Consider the following 21,901-nt stretch of genomic DNA (forward strand, 5'->3'; position numbering starts at 1 on the left):
CCTGCCCGTTTGGCCCCAAACCAAAGGTGGGGCAAACCTCCACTGTGTCTGGGGCAGCTGCTGCTCCCAAGAGGGGGCGAGATCGGGGGCTTTTTTCTGGCTCTCTGAGGGGGTGGAAGCGGCCGCCCAGCACAGGGGAGCAAGCCGTGCCATGCAGCCAGCTTGTACCTTCAGCTGGTTTGTCTTAAAATACCCACTGGTGTCATTTTTTACATCCTACAGTCTTTACCCCAAGCTGTGTATCTCACCCTTAAATGGAGTTATATTTTTAATTGCTGGCAGAGTATTATTATTAGACACAAGCCTGCTGCTAATGCGCTGTGTGGCTCTGCGGAGAGCTCAACGAACCTACCTCATCTTGCAGACAGGCGAGGATGAATCATCCTGCTCATCTGCAGCCAATGCACATCCTAAAATGTGTCTTCTCCCAGTTAGGCTTGTTGCCGAGACCCCACTTGAGGGAAAATCCCACTTGAAAGCTTCTCTCCGGCCCCATTATACCACTGAGAGGCGAGGGAGTGCTGTGAGGTGGGTGGCTGTGGGCAGCACCGGCTGCTTGCTGCCTGTACAGCGAAATGTCAGCCCCATTACAGGGCAAATCTGACTGGTTTCTCCCCAACTGGGTACCAGTGGTAACCCATTGCAGTGTACCATGGCGTGAGTGCAGACAGAAGACCTATCTCATAGTTTTGGAGCAGCAAAGAGGGTTCCAGAAATGCATGTGGATTCATGAGCCCACTGAAATGGGGATATTTAGTTCCCCCCCTAGTCCGGATGAGCCACGGGTGTGCTAACCGTGGGAAAATACCAGGGTAAAGAGCCTACGGGGACGCATGGAAGGGAGGAGCGAGGAGCCATGTTGGGGCTGCCCAGCTCAGCCCTGCAGCACGGTGCTTTCTGGGGCTGGAGCGACGAATTGCAAAAGCCACAGTGAGAAAATGCCTCGGGAGCATGGCTGGGCTGAGGCCCGATGGGTTCCTGGCTTCCCTCTGGCGTGAGCATGTTGGCCGTTTGGCACACGTTCCAGGCTGAGCAATACCGCGTGTTTAAACAGACACACTTTTCGAAACATAAACTATTGCTGGTTATCACATGTATCAGTGTGCGTATCTAGTGGCTTTGGATCAGTCTCTGCAAAATAGATTTTTCAAGATTTGGTTGTCTAAGGATGCAGATAGAAGCCTAAGCAGCATGCGCAAGCACCATTCTCTTAACAGGAGCTGGCATCCAAGGAGCTTTGAAAGTCGGCTTCTGTCTGCCTGAATAATTGTTCAGCTCTGGCTCCTACTTACTCAGGGCCCTTTTGTTTAGTTTTGATGGGAGAGGAAGTCCATGCTCGTTGTGATGAATGCACTACAGAGCCTCCAAGGTAGCCCTTCGGTACCTAAGAGTATTAAAGAGCTTTTTTCACCTACCAGGACCAGGAGGTGAAATTCCATTTCACAGAAGGTAGGAGACTGTCTAACAGTGTCTGCTTTCTGGTAGCTCTGTCAAAGAGTGCCTTGGAATTATAGTAGGCAATAAGCTGCTGGCGCAGAGCAGTGGGGCTGTAACAAAATGAGGGACAATTTATTAATTGATCAAAGCAACTGACAAGTCTATGCAAGTGCGATCAGTCCACTGAAATACTCTATCTGGGAGCAAAAAGAAAATACTTGTCCGATTCTTAGCAAATGACTTCACTCTGTAACTCATTAGTAACTCAAATGAAGTGTTCAAGTAAATCTCGAGGAAGTGAGTCAGAATTGGAGAGCAGTGGAGCCTTCAGCTGGCTGTATTGCAATTGCTGGGAGCAGCAGTGTTGAAGGAGAGACAACATTTTGTCCTGTTCTACTACTTCAGCTCTTGCTCCCTTTCACCCTAAGCTCTTCAGTGCATTGGTCCCTCCGCTCTCTTGGCTCCATTAGCTGGCAAGCACAAGCCAGGGGTTTATCTGTGTTTTGCTGGAAGGGACTCTACATGCCAGAATTTTCTCAAGAATGTGCTTTTTTGCTGCTTACCAAGGCTGGAGTTATAGATGCCATGGGGGCAGACTGCAGCCCTTCTCTGCTGGGCTGAATCACGATGCCAACGCTTCAGTTGCAGAGCCCGAGCCGAGCGTGCGGTGTCTCAGCTAAATCTGATCGTCAGTATTTTTTTTTGCAGATCACACAAGTGAATTAATTCCCCCTACTTCTGTTTCCCTCACACCAAATGGGTCCCCTAAATGTTCCAGTGATAAAACATTGCAGCAATTTCCGCATTTCCAAGATCACACTCATAGAGTATATTCCTGGAAATCACTTTCTGTTTTCTGCTGCTAAAAGTCTGGGGGGGACAGAGTCCTGGGTGCTATTCTCCCTAGACCAGGCTTAGATTCTTGCCCTTCTCACAGTCCTGTGGGGATGTCTGTGAAGTACAGAGGCTGATGTAGAGCTTTGCAGGATGCAAAAAGGATCTTTTCTTTCTGCTTTCCAACTACCCTTAAGCTCAGATGCTGCACTTCTTACTTTTCTTAATAAGCCTCATTTAAAGAAAATGCCCATAGGAAAAAAAATCTGTCTGGTTACATGTAGATAAGGCTTTTCATTTTAGTAGAGAAGAATTTGGGAAGAGGCAAAAGGCCAGTGAACTGAAAACCTTGAATGGGAATGTATGGGAGAGTAAATTACCTTGGAAAGGAAAGTGGTGTTTCTACATAGCAGGATAATAAACCCTGTGACGTGAGAGTGTGTTGAGATTAGAATATATCTGACTATGCAGGAAGAAAAGCAATCTCCTCTTTGCTACAAGAAGCAGAAGAAATGGGAATTGTCATGGGTGTTATTATTTCTCCTTCTCTTCTTTAAACATTATTTGAAGTGATGCAGTGTAATACTGCGAAAGAGAATTACTTACGGGTCTGGTAAATGCTTCTGGCTAATTGTCATTGTGCTTCTAATTTCTCAGCCGCTCAACATTGCCTACAGTCACATCTATAGCTCCTACCGCAATTTTGTGGGGCCACCTCATTTCAAGACAATCTGCAGACTTCTTGGCTATCAAGGCATTGCGGTGGTCATGGAAGAGCTGTTGAAGATCGTCAAGAGCCTGGTAATTCTGAGCCTAATCCTGGCGATGGAGAGACCTCAATGCCCTGAGAGGTGCAGGTTGGGCAGTCAGACTGGGATCTGGGTTCAGGGTGTTCACATCTGGGCATCTTCGCGTCCCTTGATCCACACTGAAACGCTTGTATTAACAGTCTGATTTTCACTGTTGCTGAGGAATCCCACCGATTCCTGTGGGATGATGGAGTGTTTCCACCATCCTGAAGTGTTCACTGCAGTCAGCCACCTGCATCTCGGGGTGGTGGAGTTGGCATGCCGCTTTGCTAAAAGCCGTTGGGAAGCAATTGGGTGGGACGTGGCCTCTGCTGCAGTCTGGGAGACCTTCAAGACACATGCTCGTGCTCAGCAATAGCATAAGAGCACTCTGTCTCACCACCTTGTGATACCTCTGGAGAGCTGCAGGAAGGTAGAGAGCAGGCAGCAAAACTGATGAAACCAACTTTTGAGCCTTTATAAGAAAATTCTTGCTATAGCTGAGTCCTTATTGAAGGCATACTGTCCATTTCCATCAGGTATTCTGAAGCCAGGCTGCCAATAACCCTACCTGCTTTCCAGTTCTCTCTTCTTTTTCAGAAGAGAAATGTGATGTCCGCAGGGAAATGATCCTGTGTGCTCCCTAAGGGCACTAACAATACCGAGCATTAAGAAAGGAGGAGGGAGTGTGCAAAAATGTATAATTTTTCAGGTCGTGCTTTTCTACTAAAGCACTTGTATTACTGGAAAGACGATTTTCATTCATTACAAGTATTTAAATTCTCTTTTGACTGCAATGATGTCATTTTGAACTTGTCTAACAAAGCAGTATAAAACTGAAAATCTCAAGCGTGTATCCAGTTTCCCTACTGTAAAGCACCATAGTTACTGAAGATGTAATTCGTGTCACTTGGTTGAAAATGGTGTAGCTGGTGTGCGAGGTCAGACAGCGTTCAGCACAAAGACTGCATGTCTGGCTAAATAGTGTTTACTGCATAATCCCGTGCCGTGTATCTACAGGATGCAGGTGTCGTAACTCCTAAGCTCTTTTAACTAAGAAATATACTTTGCTCTTGTCATATTAGTTCAAAACATCAGATCTGCAGAAACTTGTTCTGGATGCATGTAAATTCTTTTTTAAACTCCCAAGTCTCTAGTGATCGTTCCTCAGGTGGAAGGAGCATTTCCTGTGCTGGGGAATGAATCCTTCAGCAGTTTGGGTGAAATGCCTTTTGGGTTTGGAGCACAAGTCCAGCTGGATCTAAGACTAAACCTTGTTTGGATTTCAGCTGCAAACAATGCAAACACAGCAAGCTGTATTTTGAAGTCGAAAATCCATGCAGCTGTGATTTATTATTTGGGAGGAAGCTGTAAAAGCACTCTTAACTCCATGCACTTGGGCTGAGTTTCATCTTTCAGTGAAATCCAAATTAAGCAAGTTCTTCTTGGACTCCAGCTGAAGTTTCACCCTGTGCTCTCAGATGTGGACCCATCCACATCCAGCCTCTTTCAAAACCACTGCCAGGAGAAGCTGTCATTCCAGTTTAACCTCCCTTTTTCTCCAACAGCTGCAAGGCACCATCCTGCAGTACGTGAAGACTCTGATCGAAGTAATGCCCAAGATATGCCGCTTGCCAAGACATGAATATGGCTCTCCAGGTGAGTGCTACGGACAGATGCTTGAGCAAGAGCTCAGCCACACATTGGTACAGCATTTACTTGGGCACACACTAGTAATTAAACAAGGTTTGGCACCTGACATGCCAGTGCAACACGCAGCCAGGCTCACTGAGACACGCTTTCAGGTGCTTCACTGTTGACAGTGGAACATGTATAGGAAACTTCTCCAGGAAATCTCCTGTTGGAAATTTCTCTTTAAGCACCCAGATGGCTGATAAGGGAAAGTCTTCTGATAGCCTCTGTTTTGTTTTCAGGATTTTGTAGTTGTGGGTTCAGTGATATTTTTCAAAAGCCCTACCTAGTTGATGCAAATATTTTTCGCAGCATGACTGCAGTCTGTCACTGAGCTGGAGGGGCAAGCTCTGGCTGGTGTACGTGAGCCAGCACCAGGACATCCATTACAGTCTTGAATCTTTTTTTTTTTTCCTTTGATGAAGAAATCCAAGGACTTCATATGAATTACTCCCTGTTTCCCAAGGGTTACCGAAAGCAGGATAAGACACTGCGTGCTAGTTCTCCCCAGTGCCAGCCTCTGTCTAGCCATTCAGCAGTTACAGCTTGCCATTTGTGATAAGGAAATACCAGGCACTGATTGTCTTTTTATCCAGCTTATCGGAGGGTGATTCTGCTCTCACTTTTCTGATTGTCCTTCTTTGTCTTATAAGGAATCCTGGAGTTTTTCCACCATCAGCTGAAGGACATCATTGAGTACGCAGAGCTAAAGACCGATGTGTTCCAGAGCCTCAGAGAAGTGGGCAATGCCATTCTCTTCTGCCTCCTTATCGAGCAGGCTTTGGTAAGGCAAAATCCCCTGCGCCAACAGATCCTACTTGAAATTGCCAGCTCGGGAGTAGCAGTGGAAGTGGGTTCTCCAGCAGAAGAGTTTGGGAAATGTCACTTTCCAGCTTCTCGTGTGCTCAGGGTCTCTCTGGGGCTGTGTTACTGAGGTCTGTGGGCATGTCCATGGGGATGGTGTGCATTGGTTCTTGGTCACTGACATCTGGGATTGCTGAAGGAGAATCTGAATACTGGAAGATCTAGATTTAATTCTTGGAGCCAAAGCTACCCCTTGTTTGTCCTTCCCAAAAATAAAACCAACTGGAGCTTATTTCTAGATTGTAAGCTCTCTGGGGCAGGGATCAGTACTTTTTCATATACATATTTGTACAACGAAAAGTAGATTTGAGCCCTTTGCTCTTTTAGGGCTCCAGTGCAATGAAAAAACACCTGACTGATTCTGATGGTGATAAGGATAAAGCAATCCAACAGGAAGGAAATCTCAGAAGAGCTAATGATGTATTTCCTGTGACTTATCTTCACTGAGATGTTAGTTGGAGTGGCAACTTGGTGTTGCCTCCTGCACAAATGTTTTGCACGTGCACAAGTCTCTCAGCCTCTCAGCTCATATGATGTCCTTTCTGGTACGGGGCAAAGGCTATGGCTGAGTGCCAGACATCATCTGCTGTCAGTCTCTTCCCCCAAGTAACAAGCGACAGGACAAGAGGTCATGGCCTCATGTTGCACCAGGGGAGGTTTAGATTGGATATTAGGAAAAATTTCTTCACCAAAAGGGTTGTGAAGCATTGGAACAGGCTGCCCAGGGAAGTGGTGGAGTCACCATCCCTGGAGGTATTTAAAAGACATGTAGATGGGGCACTTAGGGACATGGTTCAGTGGTGGACTTCGCAGTGCTAGGTCAGCATTTGGACTTGATCTTAAAGGTCTTTTCCAACCTAAACAATTCTAGAATTCTTAGCTTCTAGTTTTTCACACAGTAAATTTACTTTGTAATTAATTTATCTCACAGTTTGGCCTAGAGCTAACTGAGGAGTGTTCAACAACACAATTTTACATTAAAAATGTGTATTTTATGTCATAATGGTTTTGGCACGGTTGTTTCATTTTTTTCTGGAAATATTTCAGAAAGGCTTCCCTATCATAAGGTGGGATTTCCAAGCAAAACCAGAAAGTTTTGATCAGAGCAAAACCAGAAGGAAGTTCAAAGATTCCAAGTTTTATCCAACCATAGAGCACAGGGAAAACTGAAAATCTCCGCACGTCCTCAAAGTGGATATTTCTGCCCTTGCCCTTGCATTTTAGCCCCAGATACAGAATCTTTTAGTTCCTGATATGGTGTATCAAACATTTTCACTGAGCAATTGTTGTGTAAGATTAAGAAAACTTAGAGAGACGTATATCACCTAGCAGCTTGGCTGTATTCTTTAGAACGACCAGAGTCGCCAGCTATATCCTGGCAGTTTCTGTTCCTTTTGTGGCTTCGTCACTGCTTTCTGCTGTTCTCAGTGTTGGATTTTATGCTGGATGTACTGCGTTTGCCTTCTCCGTCCATCTTTAAACGGACACTTAAGGGACACATGGTGGTATCTTTTAGAAATCCTTCATTTCAATGCAAAAATGTTTCTCCAGTCCCAGGAGCTGTACATCAGCAGTATACTGGCATTTTAGAATAGCAGAAAATAAAGAAAATAAGATGGTGAGAATCTGGGAGTCCTTTTGGGAAGGCTGCCCATCAAAGTCCATGTCTGCCCACTTTCTGTGCCAGCCAAAGTCGCTCCTTCTCTGATCCCCCAGTTCTTCCACACAGAAATAGATTCAGAATAAAAAATAAAGCCATTTTGCATGCAGTGGGCACAGGTTCTTGCTCGCTGGAAGATGTCAGATGCGTAGAGCCATCACATAACAAGGTTTTTCCTCTAATGGAGCTCTTATGCAGCAGGAGCAATTGCTTTTACGATGCAGTTATCTTCATAGCTGTCAGAATGATCTAAGGCTGGTGGTATTTGCTGGCGGACTGCTGTAGTGAAGGTGCACAGTCTGCTCCATTCTACCCCTTTTTATTGTTTAAATCTGAGGAACGAGGGGTTGCTTGGAACTAAATTTCTAAGCAGAATTCTTACTCAAGGGTAATGGGCCTTGGGGAGGAGATCTATTAGTAACATGACTAATTTGGGGACAGATATCAGGTGAATGCAGGCTGCAGATGGTGAAAATACTCTCTTTATCAGAGGGAAACAGCAGTGAAAGAACATTCATCTAGGAACAAATAGAGTTTTGCAGACAAAATAACCGAGGTGATAGGCACACACTGGTAGCATCAGCATCTCTCTGCCCGTGGAGGGACCCCAAGCTGTTCATGTCCCTCCAGCACTGTGTCACAAACTGCACTCCCACAAACTCGCTCTCATCCCGGCATCCATGCGCCAGTACAGCCTCCTGCAGCTCCATGCTACACTGTCCTCTCCCTCTTGGCTGGAAGGTGGGGTATCCACCCATGCATCCCAAACAGACCCAGCCGAGCCATTCCATCCGGCCCCTGAATATCTTTTGCTGCGCTGTCATGACCTGCTTTCAAGTGTGTCTAAATCTCTACAATAAGCTCAGAACTGGAAGCATGTCCTAGAGCTAGGCTTTTGTAGGAGCAAACTAATGCCTTGTTGTGACGCAATGCCTCTGTGTTAAACAGCTTTGGTTTCCTTGCTGCTGTTTCCCATTGCAGATTCGTACACAATGTATTGTCAGCCATCGCTCCTCAGTCTCCACCTGCCTATTTCTAGGTTTCTCCTTCTTGTGCATCTGTGTTGGGATTATTTTTTCTCAAGTGCATCGGCATGCATTCTCTCAGGTGGCATCTCATGATGTTATTCCTCTCTGGACTTCTGTATTATTCTCCCTGGTGCCTACACCACTGGGATTCTGGTCTGATAGCACTGGCTGAGAGCACCATATGAACAACCGAATAATTTCAGACCAATGTGTTATTTGCAACAGAGCCACACATCAGTATATTTTAGATGTACACATCCTAAAATAACTAAGCCAAAGGGTAATTTCCACCTGGGCGCGCTCTGTGAAAATAAACAGCAGGAAGTCATCAGGGTAAGATGAAACTGAAACCTCCGTGTTCTGTATCCCCTCTTACTTGCAGTGTTAGTAAGCGGGACAGAAAACAAGTATCAAGCTCTGGCCTTGTACGGGCAGGAAGTAAATTATTTGAGTTAATGAAACTTCCTGGCTTGAGAGGTATTTCTTCCAGTTTTAGTTCATTTAGGTTCAAACCATTGGAGTTACTACTGAGCTGGGTTGGATCTGAATAGCTGCCATAGACATGAATTGTTGTAGTGTTGCCCAGGTCCCTGAGCCGTACACTCAACCCCTATAGGTATTTTTTAACTTACTTTATCTTTCTTTCTTCCTGCCTCAGTCCCAGGAAGAAGTTTGTGATTTGCTGCATGCTGCTCCCTTCCAAAATATTTTGCCCAGGGTCTACATCAAAGGTAAGAAGCTGAGAGGGAAGCAGTGGACAGACACAGAGGTCTCTGCCCACTCCCATTTCTGCTGAGGATTAGTTCTGGCCCTGCTTCCCCATCGAAATGGATAAGTGGATACAGACAAAAGTCAGGCGGAAACAAATGCCAAGGGTGTGTTTTCTGTAGCCTAGTTACAGGCGGAAATCTTAGTCAGTTTGGGGGTTCCCTTGAGGTTTTAAAGCCATGTTGCAGCCTCTTTGGAGAATGACAGCATGAAATGTCCATCTCAACAGGAGTGATCGGTAACAGGGACATGCTTCTGGACATGTGTGATTAAGCTGCTGCTGAGACTGCAATCGCACATCCCTCCCTTCTCTGCATCACTGGTTCCCTCATTTGCTGTCGGTTTGGCTCGCTGATCCAAAGTCTCGTTGGATGATTGCTGGGGGGCAGCTCTGAGCAAACTCGGCGGAAATTGCGGGTCTCCACTTCCTCCTCTCATTTCACTGTTTGCTGCTCGCTTGACAGAAGGAGAACGCTTGGAGGTGCGCATGAAGCGTCTCGAAGCCAAGTATGCCCCACTTCACCTGGTTCCCTTAATAGAGAGGCTGGGCACTCCGCAGGTAAGGATTTCGTTGAAAGGGATGGCTGTTGGAAATTCATAGCAGTCCCCAGACGGCCTGTTTGGCCTTGAGAAAATGATCCTTTTTTTTTTTCTTTTTTCTTTTTGTTTTTTTTCCCCACAAAACGTCACTCAGACAAGAAAATCAGAAACCTTGCCCTAGCAGACACTTTGAAGGGAAATTTGTGAGCGGGTCTAGCGATGGTGTGTTGCTGCCTCTGGTCTGGAGAGCTGGCGGAGAGCTGTAAGGCAAGCATGCTAGAAGCCAGCTCTGAATAAGAACAATTCTGAAAAACTCCTCTTCTCCACATTAAAAAGATGGAGAATTGCTGGGGTGGTTTGAGGGGAAACTTTGCAGGGCTGTCCCTGACAATCAATTGCCATCACTTTTGGGGCTCCAATTTTAAGGCTGCAGTGTGGTCCATTTTTAAGCTCATCCCTGTCAAGGAATATATCTGAGAATGATTTCCCTCCTAGCACATGCTTAGAGCTTCAGCACATGCTTAAAATTATGGCTCCATTTAAGTGTCTTCTTGAGGTGGGTCTCAGCTTGGAAAAGATCTCTTGTGCAGAAATTGAGTACTGTTAAAAATATTTGCATAGATTGATCAATGGAATGGGCAAAATTTGAGTTCCATTGATCTCAATAGCCAAACTTCCACTGCCTAGTTGGTGGGGCTGATGGGATAAAAATCATTCAAAGTATTAAATGACTCAACACCCTTTTTCTGTAATGTACTGCCAAGGGAATGGAACAAACACTCAGTTGTATGAGGTGACAGATCTATGGCAGGCAGAAAATTGTTGATTTTTTTTCTTGTTTTTCTGATGGATCAAGGACACTTGGAACTTTGCTTCATTGGAAATTATATGAAACAAAGAATTTGGCTGGATAGCTCTGGGCTTTGTCTTACTTTGTAGACACTTCTCTCACTTTGCATTGACTTCCTTTTAAAGGAGACACTCGAGAAAAAGAATTCACCTCTGTGTTTTTGTGTCTTTGTGTTGGTCTTTCTATCTCTCCTTCTTTCCATGCAAAATCATCATTGAAATCTGCTATTAGAGTCCACTCGTTGCTTATCCCTGCTGTAATTATGATGGTGATGAAAACAAAAGGTATTTCATGTCCCGCTAAGAATTAGTTTTTCATAAACTGTTCCCATATTCATCACACAGGTACATTTGAGTACCAGATCTTTTTTGAGCTAGGGTGTAAATGAACACAAGAGTCACTTTCTGTAGGTACCTTCATAGCTTCTAAGCTTGCTCCTTACGCAGTTTTGGACATGCACTTTGGAAATGCAGTTTTGGACACAGGCCGTACGGGACTTTTTCCTGCAGAACGCATAAGTGCCTTTTAGCGGTTGTCCAGAATCTGAGCAGAAGTTACCTGCTAAGATGCCTCTCCCAAAAGGTGGCCCTATGCATTTCGTATAATTACATACTGTGAAAGGGCTGAGCTGGAGGCTGCTGTAGTTTGTGGGGATCTATCAGCCTTTCCAGGCCTTGGGTACTGTTCTTGCAAGCTTGCCAGTTAACGAGATGTAAAAGAGGTATGGCACAACTGGATTGGTGCAGTGGCAAGAAAACTGTCAGTGATTGTTGTAAATATTTGTTTTGCATCAGGAATCCAGAAGCAGCTGTTTGATAGAAAGAACCAGGGAGGTCAAAGTGGTTCATTAAAGGAATCCTCTCCCTTTTAATGCTGATCGTAGGGGTATTTAGTAAGGGATTTTCAAAAGTGCTTGGCCAGTCCTATTTTTTGCACTAGCAGTAATGGGAGCCTCTCCTTTTGAAGACAGAGGGAATTGTTGAGCCAGCACAGTGGCATCCTTTGACAATTTATCTCAAGAGCACGCTTCCTCTCCTGATCTTAGGAATCCGTCGGACCCCAGACTGTGGGGCAGATCTGGCCACTAATAGCTCTCCAGTTGCCTTCACCATGTCAGGTATCTACCCAACGGTAGTAGTCCTGTATCAAAGACTGGTCTTACGGTGATGAATTTTAGAACCAAATTCTGTCTGTGAATGTGCATAACTGAGTGGCACTACATCCTTTGAAAGCCAGATACATCCCCTCTGAGATTAAGATTTCTTCAGAAACAGTATACTAAGACCATTGGACTAGTTTATTCTCAGAGGTACCTGTTCTATCATTATATCTTAGCAAACAGTAATGCTAACACCTAATGTATATTTGAAATAGCTTTACTTCTACTGTGTCCCCATTTTGCCATCATAGACTAGTGTGTGCAGATGCTAATCTGTACCCATAAGAGCTCGGAGCAGGTTAGGAGAGAGAAAGTGTACAGCGTTTAGCTATAAAAAGAAGCTGGATAAAATAAATCTTTACTTGCTAAGCAAACACGTGCAAGTGCGTGCCATGAGAACAGCGATATCATTCCTGCGTTTCACAGATCTAAGGATCCCAGACCCAGTCTTGCCTCTGCACAGCAATACAGCTTTCCCTTGATATTTGCTATTAGTTGAACATTAATTGATCGGCGGTTCCCAGAACATTCTTGAAATTGTGGCACAAGCAGGAATTGTGACCCTTCTAATTTCAATAGCCACCAAACGAAAAATGCTCTACGTTACTGCCAGCATAAACAAATAGGCAGGAAAGGGGACGTGCAAGCACATTCACCTTTTTTTTAGAGTGGAATAAAGATGACCCAAGTAAACCGAGCATAATGCATGTTCTTAATGTCTGGCCAGGACGTGTGCCTGCACATTGTACCAGATGCTCTGAGCCCCCATTGTGATTCTAATCAGGATGACATTTTTATAGGCATTACAGGGACAGCTGGAAATGGAGCAAATGCTTTACAACTATTTCAATCTCCAGGACTTCCTCTGGGATAGGCAGGGGGTCAGTAAATGTCAGACCTGCTCTGCACGCCTCTGCCGAAGTGGTGAGAGGGGTAGGAGGCTCTGCCTGTGGGGCCAGGGCCTGGGGCCTCCCACCAACACGGACATGACTCTTACAGCCCTCGGCTCCCTTTTCCCCTGTTCTTTTTGGCAGCGCTGCAAAGAGAAGTCAGTAATGCTGCTGGAAATGCCAAGAAATGGGGCAGCCAAGAGGAGCTCAGGGCAGCGAGCAAACGCCATGCTTGCACTCCAGCCCCACTCAGTGGGGTCAGTGCTTCCGTACCGGGGGCAGACCCTGCTTAGTTATTTAAAATCCCCCTTTTTTTTTACCCTCTGGAGGAGCAATGGGGCTGAAATGAAGTAAATTCTCTTTTAATTTTCATCTAGTGTAAAAGCCAAATGAACTCCAGCCAATGGAGCCATTCCGGATTTGTACACGTAAATCTGAGTGGGGATGTGACAGGAATTCTCCACACATGTAAAGCTTCCACATCTGGTGAAAAATGATGTTTGGTTTTCTTGTAAACTACAGGTTTTCCAGTATTAAGTTTCCGGTGGCTTCTCATGTTCCTCGGAGCTTTTTAACCCTAACTACAAATGAAATTGAGAAAGCCATAGGCTATCGACATTTTAAAGAGATGATACCAATGTCCTGGGAAGGAAAATGTCCCTGTTCTCTCCTGTTTTGTTTTCATAATCTGCACAAATCATGACATTAAACCCAGCAACGCTGAGTAGCACTAATAGCACAGAACAGCATGCTAGCAGAATGAAGGGTCAGTATTTCTGAACAGAGCTTTGCCTTCAACTTTTGTTTTCTGATGTACAGAGTTATTTCAAAAGATACTTAGGTTGGTGAAATATAATTGAGCACAATATTAAGTCGTCTTCTGTTTGAGGGATGACTGTTCTCTGGTGGGGAGTGCCATGGGTGCAGCCATCAGAGGTAAGGTTGGACCTTGCATGGGCTGGGAGTTAATTTTGAAAGAGCCGGGGAGACTGGGAAGCGTGGAGTCCAGTGAGAGGGTCCATCTGTATTACATTGTCACTTCTGTTTCTTTGGTTGTCCTCCTCCTCAGCAAATAGCCATCGCCCGGGAGGGTGACTTGCTGACCAAGGAGCGGTTATGCTGCGGGCTGTCCATGTTCGAGGTGATCCTGACGCGAATTAGGAGCTACCTGCAGGACCCAATCTGGCGTGGGCCACCACCAACGAACGGGGTCATGCATGTGGACGAGTGTGTGGAGTTTCACCGGCTCTGGAGTGCCATGCAGTTTGTGTACTGCATCCCCGTGGGCACCAACGAGTTCACTGCGGAGTGAGTGTCTGTCGGTCGGCTCTGCCATTAGTGCCAGTCATGAGCTAGCGGGGCCAGCATGCCCTCAGCTGCAGCCATAGCCTCAGCCAGCATAGAGGTAGAGGGGGAATGTGGGTCCTTGATAGAATCATTGAGTCATTAAGGTTGGAAAAGACCTCCAAGATCCTGAAGTCCAACCATCAACCCAGTACCACCATGCCTACTAAACCATGTCTTGAAATGCCACATCTACATATTTTTTTAACACCTCCAGGGATGGGGACTCCACCTCCTTCCTGGGCAGCCTGTTCCAATGCCTGACCACTCTTCCAGTAAAGAAATTTTTCCTAATATCCATTCTAAACCTCCCCTGATGCAACTTGAGGCCATTTCCTCTCGTCATATTGCTAGTTACTTGGGGGAAGAGATCAGCACCCACCTCGCTACAGCCTCCTTTCAGGTAGTTGTGGAGAGCAATAAGGTCCCCCCTTAGCCTCTTCTCCAGACTCAACAGCCCCAGTTCCCTCAGTCACTCCTCAGAAGACTTGTTCCCAGACCCTTCACCAGCTTCGTTGCCCTTCTCTGGACACGCTCCAGCCCCTCAATGTCCTTCTTGTAGTGAGGAGCCCCAAACTGAACACAGTACTTGAGGTGCGGCCTCACCAGTGCCGAGTACAGGGGCACGATCCCCTCCCTGCTCCTGCTGGCCACACTATTCCTGATCCAAGCCAGGATGCCGTTGGCCTTCTTGGCCATGTGGGCAGACTGATGGCTCTTATTCAGCCGGCTGTCAACCAGCACCCCCAGGTCCTTTCCCGCTGGGCAGCTTTCCAGCCACTCCTCCCCAAGCCTGCAGCGTTGCATGGGGTTGTTGTGGCCCAGGTGCAGGACCCGGCACTCGGCCTTGTTGAACCTCATACAACTGATCTCAGCCCATCAATCCAGTGTGTCCTGATGCCTCTGCAGAGCCTTCCTACCCTTGAGCAGATCGACATTCCCACACAGTTTGGTGTCATCTGCAAACTTGCTGAGGGAGCTCTCAATCCCCTCATCCACATCATTGCTAAAGATATTTGATTGATGACAGGACTTTGTTATTCATGGACATAAAGAGATGCCCAGAGAGCTTTCTATCTGAACAGCTGGGAAAAAGAGCAACGTAAAGAGACTTGCCCAAGGTGATGTGCAGAAGAAGATGGTTAGATGGGCCAACAACCCAAGTCAGCCACTAGGTCCTCATCCATCTTAACCTCTGATGCACCCTGCACAGCCTGGCCCAGGTGTGATTCTGTATATCTCCTCCTGAGTTCATTTTCTTTAGGTGTATACCCACTTTCTATGAGTAGGACTGAATCTGATTTCCCTAGGAATTCACCAAGGAAAGTTTCTGGTGCCGTGGTAGGACTTCTCTTACCTAACTCTATCCTGCCATCTCTCCCCACCCTATCAACCTGTCCTCCTTCCAGGCAGTGCTTTGGAGATGGTCTGAACTGGGCAGGTTGCTCTATCATTGTTCTCCTTGGACAGCAACGGCGCTTTGACCTCTTTGACTTCTGTTACCACTTGCTGAAGGTGCAAAGGCAGGACGGGAAGGATGAAATCATAAAAAATGTGGTAAGTTGAAGAGTGAGATCCCAAAGGGCCTGAACCAGCACACTTCTCTCTGTTTTCTATCTTGCTTTGTCCAAACTCATAAATTACAACCATGCCCAGTGTTAACCTTATTCAGACTGGACACACTCGCTGTGAGATCTTCATCTGCAGTCTCTGCAGAGAGGCCAAGGTTTTAATTGGCTTGACAGTTAAATCTTTTTTCTCCCAAAGCTTTTCCCTTCTTCCTGGAGCTGGGAAGCTGGAGTTGAGAAGCTGGTATTTCCAGCAACCATCCTGTCATCTCAGTGGCTTTATCAATAAGCAGCTGGGAGTCTAGACTTTGGAACAGTTAACTTAGGACCACTCACTGACCTTGTTAATGCTCTGTCTTGAGTCATCAAGCCCTGTAATGAAATGAGTCACCAGTCCCTGGGAGGTGCTAAGTGGAACTGTAACACGTGTTGTAGCTGCTTTGCTTTAGCAGAGGTTTCCAGCAGCAAGGCAGAGGTACTGATACTTTCTAGCTGGTCGGATGACAGAAGGCTCTCTTCATCTGCTGTTTTTCTCCCTCACCATCTCTCCAGCCCTTGAAGAAGATGGCCGACAGGATTAGGAAGTATCAGATCCTGAACAATGAGATTTTTGCCATCCTGAACAAGTACATGAAGTCGGTGGAAACAGACAGTTCCACGGTGGAGCACGTGCGCTGCTTCCAGCCCCCAATCCACCAGTCGCTGGCCACCACCTGCTAGTGTGGACACTGACCCCGTGCGGGTTGGGAAGGGAGAAGGGACTGAACCCAGAACAGCTGGGAGGGGTAAACTCGATGGCATGAAACCGGGCAGCAAAGTAAGACTGGGTGTGCCTACCACACACGAGGACGCATCTTCCCATCCGGCCCTGTTTGAGTGCATGTTCTTCTGTACCATGCCTGTGATCGGTTTTACTTGTAGCTTTCAGACTTGGGGGTGGGTGGGGGCGGGCGGGTGAAATGTGCTTTTCTTCCATGAAGTGGTCCGGTTTTTCCCTGTGATTCATGCAGTTGAACACATCACTCTGAAGCCATATTGCAGCCCCAAACATGGGGGTCCTGGTGGAAGAGCTCCACGCTTCTGCAGCGCCGGGAGCCCGCTCCCACCGCAGAAGCGATGGGGCAAATCAACACCCCCAATGACGTGTGCCACCAGCCATGGAGCAGGAGGGTCTGAAGACAAGCCCCTCATTCAGTCTTTGGGGAGAAGAAGGGATGAACGCAGGATGGCGCCTGTGGCAGCACCCTGAGGATCAAGCGATGGGCGCAGAGGAGCCGTGCCAGGCTGGTTTGGATGGCTGGATGTCCCAGGCTGGGGCTGGCTGCGTGCTCTCTGCCACGTCACCAGCCTTTCTAGCATCTGCTAAAGGGAGCTTGGGCACGTGGGTTTCAGAATAGCAATGATGTAGTCACCAAATAACTCCTCAGAGCTTCAGAGAGCTGAGAAAAGAGAAAATGGCCTGGCTTTTTTCCTGCTATGGGACATCTACTTATTTTAATGCAAAGGGTTCTCCCCTGAAGACACATCTTCCATGGACTAAACAATATTTCTTACAGACTATGGAAGAGGCTGCATTCATGTGAATGTGCTCTTGAACATTAATTTGGGAGGAAATTATCACTGGTCCTGACAGGAGGCAGGTGTGTAGTTACCTCAAACATATGTGATCTTTCATCTTTGGCCAAGGACAAGAGCTGGGGTTGTGTAATTTGTCTATATTCTGGAATGCTATTTTCCCTTGTTTTAGTCAAATTCCTAGTGGCACAGTGACCAAGTATCTTTTTTCAGAGAATGGTGACTATCAGCAGGGCTTAGGAAACTTCCCATTACTCAGAAATCATGTGATTGTTTAGAAGAGGTAAAATACAGGATAAGCATTAAGAAATACCCAGACTTTTCCAGGTTTAAAGGCATTCAGAGGAAATACTGGAGTCTGTTTCCTTTTCCCACTCAGCTAGTCTAAGATCCCTGGATACTGAAAACAAATTCAGTAGGAACTTCAAGGAGAATTTCATAACTCGTGGTTTTCCGTACTTCCCCTCAGTAGTGTCATTGAAGTGATACAAAAGGTTGTGCTTGAAGTCAAAGGAGATCAAACCCCATGCTCCAAGAGAAAATGATGCTAGCCTCACCACTGGCAATGTTTTAATTTCTTGGCTTTAGCCAGGTCACAGCAGATAATTGCTGTTACAGTATACAGATGTGATGATCTGTATTCCTTTCATGCATTTCATCATGCCTTGTAAACTGCATGCTATTACAGATGTTAAAAAGGCAGAGTCTGGACATTTATTCTCAGAGGGAACATATAATTAATTAGTAGAAATGTCCCAGCTGGAGTATTTTGTCTTAGGAAACAACAGCCAGCAAACTACTGTTAGCAAGAGGAGATCTTGCTGGGTGGGCTGAATTTGTTCTCCCAGACACTGACCACCTACTCCCTTGATAATCAATAAATACCCCACACGTGAAAAGTGCTGGACATTTTCACACCTTGACTTTCCTTTAATTACCAAGACAGCCATTTAAACTGCAGGGAGGAAATTGCGTGGCAGAGTCATCTGAAAATAAAATGAAATCTCAGGAAGTCTGGCTGAAATCTCAGAGTGGCAGGGAAGGACCTAGCCCAGCAAGGCGAGTTGTCTCCTCCACATCGTGAGGAAGAGCAGCAGAAGAGCAACTGGAACTCGATGACACTGCAAGGCTCTTGCTCTCTATTTACTCTTCCACTAAGGATGTCAGTTCTGGTTTTCCGTCATGTTCCAACACTTCTACGCTACAGGAGTGAGGGTATTTCCAGATATATATTTTTAAAAGGAATAGGAGAATCAAGCATTTTATTTTTTGTGGAAAAACAGATACGAGGAAGATAAATCCAACCAAGATCCTATTTTTCCTGACCTAATAGTAAGTGCTTGTTATTTTGGTATGAAAGTGTTGCTGAAAAGCTGGCACAAGTCCCTGTCTGGGTCTCAGAGCCACTGCTGGGCATAGCACAAATTAAATGTCCTACTGCATCTGACTTGTTATGGGATGTTGGAGTCTTCTCAGAAACCAGCATGAGCAAGAAGTTACTACAAAAGGATGAACTGTACCACGTGGCTCGGTCTTGGCTCCCTAGACAAAATAGGCTATAGTAAGGTGAATTTAAATGCCTGTTTTCATCTGTTTAGATCTGGAGTGAGTCATGAGATAGTTTACCTAACTATGAATATCACTTTGCATTCTTTATCTGTAGTTTTGCCATAATAATTCTCTGAAACCCTGCAAAACACAGTTGCGTGTACTTGAAAGAACAGGTAGATGAAATCTATTTGTTGCCCGCAGATTTGCTGGCAAAAATGTAAAATCCCTTCAGATTCTGAGGGATTAAATGTTTTGAGCAAAATGTCCAAAGTGCATGAACAAAATGTAAAGTGTTGTTGACTGTAGAGTGTATGCAGATGTTTTGCCTCGTTGCTCAAGTAGTGTGAGATATCAGCTAGGAATAATCTTATGGTCTTCATTTCTGAGATTTGATGTTATTGTCCTTTCGTTATCTAAAGGATGCAAATAGTCTTTAGCTTCGGTTCTCTAACCTTCCTTGACCATGTATGAGAAAGAGGTCCAGGCTTAAGTCTTTAAAGTACTCCATGGAAATGGATTTTTTTTCTTCTTGTCCTTTTTTTAATGTCATAATTGTTGATGGAAATAGGGAGCAAATTTGTATCAATAGGGCTAAATAGTAACAGATTGCCATGGGGTTGGGCATATTCTCCATGCTTGCAGACTTTCTGCCAAGTTTAGGTGTTTTCCTTGCAGCTATGCTCTAGTCCTATAGTTTTCAGCCTTTAACAGTTTGCAGACCCCAAATTTTTTTCCTAGGGAAATGTGGACCTTTGTCTCGATACTTTAAATCCCCTGACTGTGGGCTTGCTTTTTTACCTACATTTTCCTGCTTGTTCTGAAGTAGTCTGCAAACTCCCCGGGATTTACCAACCACCACTTGGAACGTCTACTCCGAAGACAAGTTGTTGGCTCGATACAGGAATTACAGGGGGGAGAAAGGATGGCCCGTGTCACAAACAAAGTGAGACTAAGTTATTTTAATGTTACCTCCAGCTTTGACATTATAAAATGTGACCACTGGCAGTGCACATGCCTTTCTTGGATGATGCTGCACTGGACTTTCAATGATACAATAGAGAGTGGAAGCAAGCTAGTTGAAGCTCAGCACTTCAGTGGTTTTCCTTTGAAACTCTGACAGCACTTATTAGCATTGAACAACGTGTTAGTCCTTGTTCTCCTGCATTACTCCAGTCCAGTAGGTTCATGTGTGTTTGAGAACGAAAGAAAAAAGAATTGAAGGTGTAAAAAAAAAAACCCCAACAAAATATTCTCAAAAACTCTTGTCAAATGTACCATATTTGTATGAAAAGCTGCTTGAGTTATTTTGTACAATGAATTTTATTTATGGTGAGGTATATTTACGCTCGTGATCGGATACGGTGTTAAACTCTTGATCCATATTTGCTATGCATCTGAAGATAATATTTTGGTTTTGTATTATTATTTTTTGCTGTTGTTCTAAAATTCAGCTAACAGAAGCTCCCATCTCCATTAGAAATGCTTCTGCAAGAGTAAAGCATCTGGTACATGGTGATATGTCCCGTAACACAGCAACCAACAGTGTGTACAACAACTGTGGGATGACTTTTGTGATGAAGAGAAATAAAAATTGGGCTCATTCATGAAATGGGCAGACTTCACCTTGTGGTGTCCTCATTGTTGCGATAACTATTATTTGGGGAGATCCTCCAATTGCACCTGGCACAAAGAAAAAGCTAAGAAAGATGAATAATGGCAGCATTTTGTTCATAAAAACATGAAGCATTGTCAAAAACAAAGAAAAAAATGAAGCTTTGTGCCCAACACCAAAACAAGCAAACAAACTTTTCTATCAAACAGTTGAGGATTTTTGAAAAACAACATCTTTCCACCACAAATTTCCATTTGAAAACTTGTTATAGTATAAGAGGGCTGGGGGAGGGAAAACTATGTAATTATTTTAAATAAAATTTGACAGGCCCTACTCAAAGCTGAACTGAGGAGCTAATTTCCTCTCATTACCACAGTCTTGTCAACTCAACGGGAGCCTTTTTATTCATGGAGACTCTCCTTGCTGCTATTTTTCCAAATTTCCATCTGAAACCATTCTTAGGTTGCGTTAAAAGCATCCGAGGAGCAGCCGTCGTTGTTGGCTGCAGAAGGAGCAGTTGGGACCGAGGGGAAAGACCACTTGGGAGCTGAGGAATTAGGGTGAAACAACTGCCGTGGATCTATGGGAGCGGGCACACCTATGCTTCATCAGCTCCAGACAGAACGCTGTGACTGATATTCCCTTTCATAGCTTGTTTGGAAAAAGCTTCCTAGAGAAATAAAAATGCAATGATTCTTCATGTAAAATTGGAAGTGGACTTTACACCATGACCAGGCAGCTCTGTTGATCTTTCCGATGTGCTTGGAGTCAAAGGGTACATGATGTGCCTCCAGCTTTGTGGGTAACATGCTGCCATGGGGGATTATTTGCCAGATGATTGAAAGTTGCCCAATGTTTACTGATTTCAACATGGCTCTGCAATAGGGAAAGGCGGAGCGGAGAGCAGGACTTTCTTCCTGACTTCACTGATACTAGGCAGGTTGTTTGGCTTTCATCCTTTCCTCTATTGTTTTTCCTTTCTTTTGTGTTTTTTTTTTTAAACTAATTTAAGCTGCTGTCTGATGGACACCCCAGTACTAACACCAGCCCTAGAAGTGCTGAGAGCTCACAGGCTGCACAGCCTCACGTGGAGCCAGAGGCAATACTTGCCTTGAGTATCAGCGTCCAAGACTGAATTTTGTACAACCAACCCGCAGGGACCAGCATCAAAGATACAGGCCCATGTCGTTCTTCCTAATGTTTCTAAATAAGTTTACATCTTCAGATTAAAGGCACTTCACCAATGCGAAGAACAGTTCATTTATGATTGTTTTATCCTTTCAAAAGCATAACACAGTGATCCTTTCTGTGACCCCTTCTGCAAGCCAGGAGTGCCTTTCACATCTGCTTATGCTTGGTTTAGAGTTCTGATGCAGACATCTGGCAGATAAGAGGTCTGCAAACAAATGATCTGCCGATTACATGTCACTTCACCTTGTGGCACCCGCTGCTGCTCCGACGCCTTAAGGCTTCCGTTGCCTGTTGAACAACTACCTCCTGTCCATCCCCAACCCACCGCTCCTGTCCTGCCAACATACATGGTTTATGGGGCCACAGTGCCCTGGGTCGCCAAACTGATCTGGATAAAAAATTTTAACAACCCTGGGAGAAGCAAGTTGGGGTGTGTTTGATGGCCTAATGACCCTGGATCACTCAGCTGCTCCACAGCACAGCCCCACAGGTACGGACAAGGAGGCAGTACCAGGGTGGAAACCCACCATGGGTGTGACTGGCTTGGGAA

The 21,901-nt window shown here is 45.4% G+C and overlaps 1 protein-coding gene across 4 annotated transcripts in view; it reads left to right on the plus strand.

Annotated features, from left to right (window-relative positions):
• The window catches only part of CYFIP2 (cytoplasmic FMR1 interacting protein 2), a 57,056-nt gene extending 36,886 nt beyond the window's left edge, over positions 1-20,170 (plus strand). For 3 of the 4 annotated variants that reach the window (XM_075441370.1, XM_075441372.1, XM_075441371.1), the window contains exons 24-31: positions 2,929-3,072; positions 4,628-4,718; positions 5,405-5,535; positions 8,962-9,034; positions 9,536-9,630; positions 13,580-13,818; positions 15,264-15,411; positions 15,975-20,170. In XM_075441370.1, the coding sequence (XP_075297485.1) occupies positions 2,929-3,072; positions 4,628-4,718; positions 5,405-5,535; positions 8,962-9,034; positions 9,536-9,630; positions 13,580-13,818; positions 15,264-15,411; positions 15,975-16,142 (1,089 nt within the window). In that variant the 3' untranslated portion in view covers positions 16,143-20,170. The remainder of the gene's footprint in view (positions 1-2,928; positions 3,073-4,627; positions 4,719-5,404; positions 5,536-8,961; positions 9,035-9,535; positions 9,631-13,579; positions 13,819-15,263; positions 15,412-15,974) is intronic. The other variant, XM_075441373.1, reaches the window with a different exon arrangement.
• The last annotated feature ends 1,731 nt before the right edge of the window (positions 20,171-21,901 follow it).

The sequence above is a fragment of the Opisthocomus hoazin genome, chromosome 22, assembly GCF_030867145.1.
Source record: "Opisthocomus hoazin isolate bOpiHoa1 chromosome 22, bOpiHoa1.hap1, whole genome shotgun sequence".
NCBI classification, from domain to species: domain Eukaryota; kingdom Metazoa; phylum Chordata; class Aves; order Opisthocomiformes; family Opisthocomidae; genus Opisthocomus; species Opisthocomus hoazin.